Below are 9,808 nucleotides of genomic sequence, written 5' to 3'. Positions count from 1 at the left end.
GGCTCAAAGTTTTTTGGAAACGTCCGGAAATGTTCAAACACTTTGCAACCATAAAAGTTAATATTGATTAAGTGTGCTAATGAAAGCTATAGATATACTCTAATGAAGGAAGCATCTATTCGAAGCCATTTTCAACTATAAATGAAAAACTTTTTATGCATTTTTGGTCATTTATTTACATGAAAATTGTGTTTTGGGGGCCTAGAAATGTAAACTTTTGAAAATGGGTTTCAGAGTGGACATTTTTGGAAAAATTAAAATTTCCAACTGTGTGCCATTTATAAAACTTGGAATCAGTGAAAATAGTGATGTTACACGCATGAATATTTTGTGTTCAGTGCATGCGCAATTTTTTTTTTACCACCTGACATCGCCAACTACTGGCCTGGCATGCATAATATTGGCATGCGTTTTTATCTGTATGAACTGGGATTGTTTTGTCTGTATTGTGATCTCTACTGAAAACTTTTCTAAAACGCAAAGGAATAACATTATCTAATAGGCTGCATTGTTGTTATGTAACCTTACCCTTAGCTCTATAACTATAACAAGGACTTATGTCCTTAAGAGACTTACCTACCTTAAAAAAGCATCAATATGGATTGTACACCAGTTCAGATATGCTAATGACACTCTAATTAAATGCTTTCTTTTTTTAATCTGTGATATTAACTCGTAAATACATAATGGCACGTACCGCAACAAAGTACCAATGTTTGACAAATACTAATGAAATGGCACCCTTGCACTCCAGGATAGCTGTATACGCCACTAACTCCAGTCCAAAGTCAAGTAGGCAATCTTCCTGAGTAAGATGGAGTCAGTAGGGCAGACATAAACACGTTTAACTGAATCCTACAACGCAAGCAAATATTGATTCGGTGAGGGGTTGATGAGTTTGTGTGAACATTATACCATCAGGTAAAGACAGATAATGGGAAATCAATGATTACGAACAGAAGCAAGGCCAGCGAGTCTAGAAAAGCCTGCCAGTAGCATGAGGATGCCTGATCGCTTTCCTCCAAACCCCATTACTAATGATAATATGATCTGGAAAACCAATCTTTTTACATACACCTTGCACTTACAACACAATTGCTTGCACTTTATTCAAGGTTATTAATGACCTGTCCCTGCTTGCACCTGAAAAAAAATTCACCATTTTCTTTATGCAATTATTTATTTATTTTATTTTTATTTTGTTCATATTAATATTTAATACATTTATTTATGCTGTTGAATTTTTAAGGAGGCTCTAAAGTAAAAAAAAAAAAAAAAAAGTGCGCCGCTTTCTGCATCCAGTCGTGTTATAAACGTCTCATCACAGAGGCTTCGGGAAACACTACTTAAAACCCAACGAATCCCACATGATGAACTCAGTTTGTTATAACTTACTATTGATTTCAGAGTGCTGTATCCACAAAGAACACATTCAAAATGACCTCAGGGTCAAGGAATGAATTAATGATGTGACCTACATCAAGAATTGAGGAAACTCATATCCACAGCTCTGATTCATTTCCAGACACAATTTGAAGGACCAATATAAATGGCTCAGAGTTGCCACGAGATTGATAAAAAAATAAAAAAAAACTTACATATGCAATCTTTTTGTGTAATGCAAATGTTTTGGGGATGTACAGGATAAAATGTATTTGTGTAAAAAAAAAAAAAAAATTAAGACTTAATTTTGCACTACTATGTAAATGATTACATCTCATGTACCTCAAAACTTACATTTGAAGTCGCTATGTTTAGGGAAAATTGTATTTATTTATTTATTTATTTATCTATTTTATTTTTTTATAGGCTACATGGCAGAAACGTCAGTTGCAAAAAGATTCAACAATTTATGCCAAAAATACAGTCTCATGGGCAGCAGCTTATCTTCTCTCATTTGTGAGTTTGTTGTAGTGAGGTTGAAAAAAAAATATGATGTGAAATAATTAGATTATTTTAACCATTAAAAAAACCAACAACCCCCCCCCCCACCCCCTCCAAATGAACTCCTAAACATATGCCACAGAATTAATACTTTTCATGTAATTATATTAGTTAAAGAACGTCTCGGTTACGATCACCTTTGATTGGTACAAAACAACCCAATGGTACACAAACTACCTTGGTCTGTGGAATTTGCATCGCCAGCTCCTCCCCGCAGTGCGGGTATATAAGGAGCAGCGCGAGCAACTCGCATTCAAGTCTTCGCTGAGGAGCCGAGCGGAACAGCGATGTGGCAAGGGGACCTAACGTCTCCGTTCCCTCCTTCAGGGAACGAGGGATACATACGTAACCGAGACGTTCCCTTTCAGTCGGTCACGTTCTACGTTACATCAGAAAGAGACTGACGAATGTCTTCTAGTGACCCATGTGAGTGATAGCACCTGGTTCTAGGGGCATGCCAGCCCGTAGAAATGAGGGGTCCAACCACGGGGTGAAGGTTCGGAGGCAGGCCGGAGTGATGGTCACTCGGAGTATGCCCTGTTGCCATGCCCATCTCGGGACTCGGTCGTGAAACCAGTGCTGAAGCAGTCTCATATGGAGTAACCCAAGCGGTATGACTGCCACCGCAGATGCCATATTCCCCAGGAGCCTCTGAAACAGTTTCAGTGGAACCGCTCTCTTTTCCTCGAATTGTCTCAGGCAATTCAGCAGTGACTGCGTGCGCTCGTTCATAAGCCGCGCGAACATGGCGACCGAGTCTATTTCCATACCGAGAAAAGAGATCCTCTGCACAGGGGAGAGCTTGCTCATTTCCCAGTTGACCTGAAGACCCAGTCGGGCGAGGTGTCTGAGCACCAGATCCCCAACACCGCTCTAGAGAGTGAGCTAGGATCAGCCATTCATCGAGGATACGGACACCTTGTTCCCTAAGAGGAGCCAGGGCTCCCTCCGCAACCTTTGTAAAGATGCGGGGAGACAGGGCCAACCCGAATAGGATAACCTTGTACTGAAGCAGCTTGGCCTGATAGACCTGAAGTGAGGCCATGGCATGCAGGGCAGAAGCGGCCTGGCCCGCAGCTCTGTAAGCCTTGGCCTGTCGGGGAGCTGTTGCAAGAATCCCAGACAAACTGCTGAATCATGCCGTCACACCAACACCAGTTGACTCTAGCTTGTAGCACTCTGGTTAAAGCAGCAACAACAAGTGAAAGCTTGAATGCGAGTTGCTTGCGATGCTCCTTATATACACGCTCTGCGGGGCGGAGCTCCTGATGCAAGTTCTGCAGAACAAGGTACTTTGTGTACCATTGGCTCGTTTTGTACCACTCGAAGGAGTTTGGGCTCTCGGGCGAGATCCCATTCATCAGTCTCTTTCTGACGTAACGTAGAACGTGACCGACTGAAAGGGAAATTTAAACAAATCTTTAAACATTATGAAGTCAAGTCCTGTATTTGCTAATCTACACAGAACCAACTTGATGTATCATGTTAAAATATGCCTATTGTTTCTAGGTTCCTAAGTGCATAGTTTCCATAAAGCATCCCTCAAATGTGCATATGCTGAAATATTACCACTTGTTAATCCATAATGGTTAGAGTTTAATCAGATCTGGCACTCCATCCTTAAAAAAATTTCCTTTAATGGTATCCTTTGGCAAATTCACAGTGCTCTCTCTGTATTTAATAAAATTGATAAATTGCACCCCATATTGCCTTTATAACATTTTGGCAGTTGTATCAATATTATTGAAATGAGAGTTAGTGAGACAGAGTCTTAGGAGAGCTGTCCTACTTCTGCGTGTCCTCTGACGGTCTGTGATTCCTCCAATCAAACTCTCAGCTCAGGAGAGCTGGCACAATAAGGAATGGATGGATGCAAAGATAAAAGAGGTAAAGATTTCGAAGAACAGTGCAGTGAAACAGCAAATAATGAGTTCGGATTTGTTTGTTTTTTGGACTCTTCACCCATCTGGATTTAGTTGAACAAACAATTTCCTTCAATGTCATGCCATTGGTTTATGCCAATGTCAGGCAACTAGAAATATTTTTAGTTCACAGTTGCTTCTGCATATAACGCTAGAATATATGCATTCTAACATCAATTTAAATTAATCTAGATTAGCCTAAAATTATTTATTATTTATATAATTTATGTATACATATTGGTTTTGTACATATCCAAACAAATAGGGAATACGTTATTGCTTTTATAATGCATTATCATTTTATTATACAGAATGAAGATGAGATGCATGACAGTTGGTAATTCTATAATTAAATAATGATAACAGCACATTGCACTTTCAGTGGTCTGTTGGCTCGTGTACTAAGGCAATCTTTGTTTAGAGCTGTCAGAATCAATACATTTAATCAGTGCAGTTTCCTTTAGATCTATCTGCATTCTCTCCTAAAGCACCATACAGGGTTAAAAATGTCTGTAATTTGTTCACCACAGAAGTGCAAGGGTAATACTAACACAAGGATTTTCCTGACAATGATGAAAACTGTGTGCAGTGAACATGAAACATGCATACAGATGAAGCTTACACACATGACTACACTCTGAAATGCATCATGCATAAAACATTTCTAAGAATGTGCGTTACTTATTAAAGGGGTTTCTACCAGTTTCTGTCTCATCGCTGCTATTTTAAGGCACCTTGTACAGTTAGAGTCTATAACTAAATTGATTTTATGTTTAAATTCAAGAAAGAGAGAGATGACTTAGCAAGTACAGTCAGGATTTGTGTAATTCTTTTAAAATTGATTTAAATATGGTACAAATGTAGCAACATATAATTATAAAAAAATTGTGAAAAGACAGATAAACACCAGATAATTCAGACTGCCTGAAGATGTTTATTCCCAACTCCACCATGGGGATATTCAGAAATACAGCTCACGATTGTGAAAGCTTTAATTACAGTCATTTAAAACAGTATGCAATGCCTCACAAAACCCAAAGATACCAATCTGAAGACATTCCCTGCTGTTCTTCTGGCTGAGATGACTGATGTGAGGAAACCATGTTGTGGTGCTTCCTGCAGTTAAACAGCATGGCGATGTCTGGTGGAATCTATTTGAATGATAAAGTCAAGAATATAATTTTTCTCATTTCAAAAGGAAACAGGCTATCCTTCCTTTTCAGTTTCTTCAGCTTCATATATGAATGGAATTAAAAAAGCTACAATATTGTAGCCTAAAACAATGGCTAAAATACTACAGTATTGTCAACGTTCACTAACAGCAAACATGAACAAGGTGACATACAATAGCAGAAAAAAAAAATTCAGGCAGAGCAATGTATTACATTTTGATGAATAAATATTATACAAAAAAACATAATTTTACCAGTAAATGGTAAAACTACTGTTTTGGGAACCTCCTAAAGAAATGTCATTGTCATAATTCATTCCACATTTTAGGAACACTTGTATTTTTACATTATTTTATTATGTTCACGTCTTGTAGTAGTCACATTGAATAAAATCAATCACTCCAGACAGTATTTAAAAAAAATGTATATAAACAAATGCTCCCAGGATATATGCACAATTATAATTTATTATGTTCTTAATATGTAAATACTACATATTTCAATAATGGGGTAAAATGATTAACTGTCTTGAAAATAATGTTGCAATGCACTATATATATTGCACATATTCAAAATATAATTTTATATTTAATCTTTTTCTCTTTATTTATTAAGGGGTATAATATGAGCATGTTTTATAGAGCATGGTGTGTACTACACAGTCTATGTTTTTACTACAAGAAGAAGAGAAGACGATGATAAAAGAAAAGAGACAATGATGAAAAAGAGTGATGTAAAAAATGAGATGGTTATAGAATAAGGCAATTCCTCTTCTCCTACCTGCTGTTTACAAAGAATAGAAGTATCAACATTTGCATTCATGCTGAAGAAAACAAACTCAAAGTAGCACAGTGATCTGCCTGTGTGTGTGTGTGTGTGTGTGTGTGTGTGTGTGTGTTGTAGCGCTCAGGGTTTCTTTGTACTGCTGGCAGTCACTGCGCTGCCTGTGTTGATAGGGATGTTGACTTCAGGGCCCTGGATGGCAGGTTTGGGCAGAGTGGCTTCAATGGTCAGGACCCCCTCAGGAGACAGAGACGAGGTGATCTTCTCAGAGTCGACACCAGAGGGCAGACTGCAACACAAGACAATGTCAGGAAATCACAGCTCCAGACAAACGGCCATCTTTAGATGGGCATCACATCAAATGAAATCTATTTGACTCGTCTAGAGAATATTTGATACTCTATTTGTACTCTATATTTCTTTAGGTCAAAAACAACAACTACTACTACTACTACAAAAAAAAAAAAATGCTATTCTGGAGTTTTTTTACAAGTAAATATTATTCACATTTTTCTACTTTAAGATTTCACATTTAATAATATGTTTCAAATGCAACTTTTTTGTAATTGTAAAATTTACTAGCAATGTCTGAGTGAAATTTGTTTCTAAACTTAATTTTGTCATTAAAGTATCTGCCAAAAATGCAAATATATAAATATATAAATTTATTGTCTAGTTCAATGCATTACTGGCCATTTCCTTATTTGTAAAATTTACCAGCAACTTCCGAGTAAAATTGTTTCTATGTCAATTTTAGTGCACTTTTTAAATCGAAGTATCTGCCATGCACTAACACACATTTTGTAGTTAATGAAATTTTTTTTATATAAATAAAACCAATGCAATTCCAAGAATTCCAATGCAATTGAAACTCAAGAGAAATGAACACAAACATGAGCACAGGTCTGCAGGGAGTTTCAGCTCTTTCAGAAACAGATGTGAAATCAAGAGCCAAGAGCCATTATCTCAAACACGTCCCACCCTCTTAGTATTCTCGGGACAGTGTGACTCATGATCCTCCCTATCAAGTGTGCCGTACTTACGTGTATTTCCTGGTGAAACATCTGGACACAAAGCCATGTTCATCCTTCCGCTCCTCATGTTTGCCTGCATTCAGATCAGACGAGGACAGACACATGGAAAAGAAGAAAACACTCTCAGATTCTTCAAAACAGCAAAGACTTCATTAAAAAGAGAGCAGATGGACATTTCCCATCAAAATCTCCTGGGATCAAATGATCTGAGCTGCCATCCACACTTATATATCAGCTGTTTTTATACGAAACCATTATAAGATGATTGAGAAAAACTGAGCTTATACTGTGTCATGTTTGAGTTTCCTCAGTTTGGTGACAAGTGTCTGTTCCTTCTCTTAAACACTTCTTGAATGTGTAACACAGAAGTGTGTGTTTGACCTCGCTGTCCTTCGACTGTTCCTCAAAGCCCTAAACTCTGGCTGACACCCGGCCGGGTAACCCAGCACCAGCTCTGTTTGTTTAGACAACCCGACTGAGACCTCAGAGGACCCTCGCCTCTGACAGACGGCCACAGAGACGATGAGAGATATGAGAGTCATTAAGTCCAGTGTGTATTACTTCACAAGCTCAACAGAAGCTCTGGCTTCTGTGTTCTGCACATGCTGTTTTAACTGCATTGTGCTCGGGTTATGTCACATCTCAGGAATTCCTCAGGAACATCAGCTCCCACCCTACAGAGGATAAAAGTTCTCCCAGCAGCAGCCCTTTGTTTGCTTCACGCTTTCTTCCTTAGGGAAGCCCACTTCTCCCACAAAAAGAAAAAGAACATGCTTTGGCACATAATAATTATGAGAGAAAAATTAAGACAAAATATCAAAATTATGAGATATTAAGTAAATTCTAAAAAAAAAAAAAAGTCAAAATGACCACAAGCCTTAATTATGAGGCAAAAAGTTGCAATTATGAGATGAAGTTAAAATAGTACAACAAAAAAAAATCTAAATTATTATTATTATTTAAGTCGAAATTATGACCTACTTAGTCATTATTATGAGGTAGAACTAAATTATGACTAATTATATTATAGAAATAATACAAGTTCAGAAAAGGCTCATACTTGACAAAAAAAGTCTAAAGTTATAATTGAGATAAAAAAAATCAATGTGATGAAAAATGATGATACTAATCATGATTATGTGATAAAAACTCAGTTATGACAAGATATGATACAAAGTCATAATAGTTTTTAAGAAGTTGAAATTACGAAGTTAAAAAGTCAAAATTATGAGATATTAAATAATCAAAAAATACATTAGTTACAATTATGACATAAACGGTCATCATTACAACCTAAAATTTTGTCATAATTATGAGTTTATCTTGTAGATTTGAGTTTTTGTCATTGATTTGATCATAATTTAGTTTTTATGTCAGAATTGTGATTTATCAAAAGAGTTGTGTTTTTCTAATGTAGCAGAAATGGGCTTCTATACCTCCTGGACATTTCCCTTCCAAAACAACTGAACAATCAGCTCTAATTTCCTTCCTGAAAGTAAAACCTCCATTTCTTTTTACATGCTACAGCATCAGGACACAGATGATTTTGGCTTGTTATTCATTGTACTGAGAAGATCTTTTCTCTTCACAGTAAGTTCACTTTTCTGCGTCATGTATAAAGACTCACCGAGCTGGTGTTTTGCTGATCTTTAGTGGATGTTCATGACAAATCAGTTCACGTATGTGTAAAGAATCACACAGTAACTTCATCCACTAAACAATCACAATACTGGCATCTATAGTTTTAGCATGTCACACCAAACAGGCTTCGTTTGTGAATGCATGTTTCTTTACAATACTCTGGAATCTAATGCAATGAGATTCAGATATTTTTAAGAGTGACTTTAGCGTATGAGACGTTATTTTGGGGCTAAATGATGAGATTTTGAAGCAAAGTGCTCACCGGTGATCTCCACCACCCCATCTTTGGTCTTCACCATCAGCTCCTCTGGGGCGAAGTGATTGACATCCAGGCTGATCTTCCAGGAATCTGGCGTCTGCTTGATCTCAGACATTCCCGAGCTCATCTGTCGGGAAAGAGCCCGGCTGTAGGTCGGGGGGTGCATCATGGAGGCGGGCGGCGACATGGGCATCTGAGCCACTGGGCTCTGCATTAAAGAGGCCATCTCTGGAAATCCATAGGGCCGAAAGTATCCAGGCCAGTGTGTGCTGGGAAATGTGGGCATCTCCTCGGAGAAGTGTGGCATCCCAAAGGTCTGATCGAAGAGCCGGCTGCCCTGGGACCAGTCACGGAAAGGATCCCAGGATTGGCCGTGCATGAAGGTGAAGGGGATGCGTCTCTCGGCCATGGCTGAAGTTTCTTGCTCTGAAAGTTTTCTGGCAAGTGCTGAAGTCTTGTTTGGGAGTGCTGAGATTTATAAGAACGCTCTCAGCTGACACTCCTCGTTCCACACTAATGCAACGCCCCCCTCCCATCCAGATATTTATAGAAGTGACTAGAATGTTTATTCAGGGACGGCCTCACATGAGAACGGAATCCAAGGCAAAGGCCTTCTAAAAGCCAGCACCATTCCTTTTCTGGATGGTTGAGGCTCTCTCAGAAACACATTCTCTTCTGATAACACAAAGATACAACAGGTGACCACACACACAAGAGCTAATTCACAGGAGGAATTCAGTGCAAACACACAGAACAGTTACTTTTCACTCCATTTGAGAATTATCTAGTAAACTTCACAAATAATTAATTCATGCACTGAATTACAGTCACAATTTAAATTAGAAAGACTGAAAGACTTAATGATAGTAATATCATAATATAATTAAAAAAAAAAATATGTAGCCTATATTAAATTTTAAAACATAAAAAGCTAAAAAAAAATTAAGATAAAAAAATATAAATATATATGGTTTAAAATCAAATATAACTGAAGACAAACAGGGAAACATAGACTGTAAAAATCAAACAAATATAGAAAAGCTAGAAAAAAAT

General features: G+C 37.7%; 1 protein-coding gene across 1 annotated transcript; it reads right to left on the bottom strand.

Annotated features, from left to right (window-relative positions):
- Positions 1–4,780: 4,780 nt before the first annotated feature.
- On the bottom strand, positions 4,781–9,220 carry hspb1 (heat shock protein, alpha-crystallin-related, 1). The gene is made up of 3 exons (XM_052556500.1): positions 8,759–9,220; positions 6,865–6,928; positions 4,781–6,110 (listed from the first exon to the last, which is right to left on the bottom strand). The coding sequence occupies exons 1-3, from the start codon at positions 9,162–9,164 to the stop codon at positions 5,945–5,947; spliced, it is 636 nt and encodes a 211-aa protein (XP_052412460.1). The 5' UTR covers positions 9,165–9,220; the 3' UTR covers positions 4,781–5,944.
- Positions 9,221–9,808: the final 588 nt, after the last annotated feature.

Source organism: Carassius gibelio, chromosome B5 (genome assembly GCF_023724105.1).
Source record: "Carassius gibelio isolate Cgi1373 ecotype wild population from Czech Republic chromosome B5, carGib1.2-hapl.c, whole genome shotgun sequence".
Classification (NCBI taxonomy): domain Eukaryota; kingdom Metazoa; phylum Chordata; class Actinopteri; order Cypriniformes; family Cyprinidae; genus Carassius; species Carassius gibelio.
Note: the sequence above shows the minus strand (reverse complement) of the source record. Positions and strands in the feature narration are given on the sequence as shown.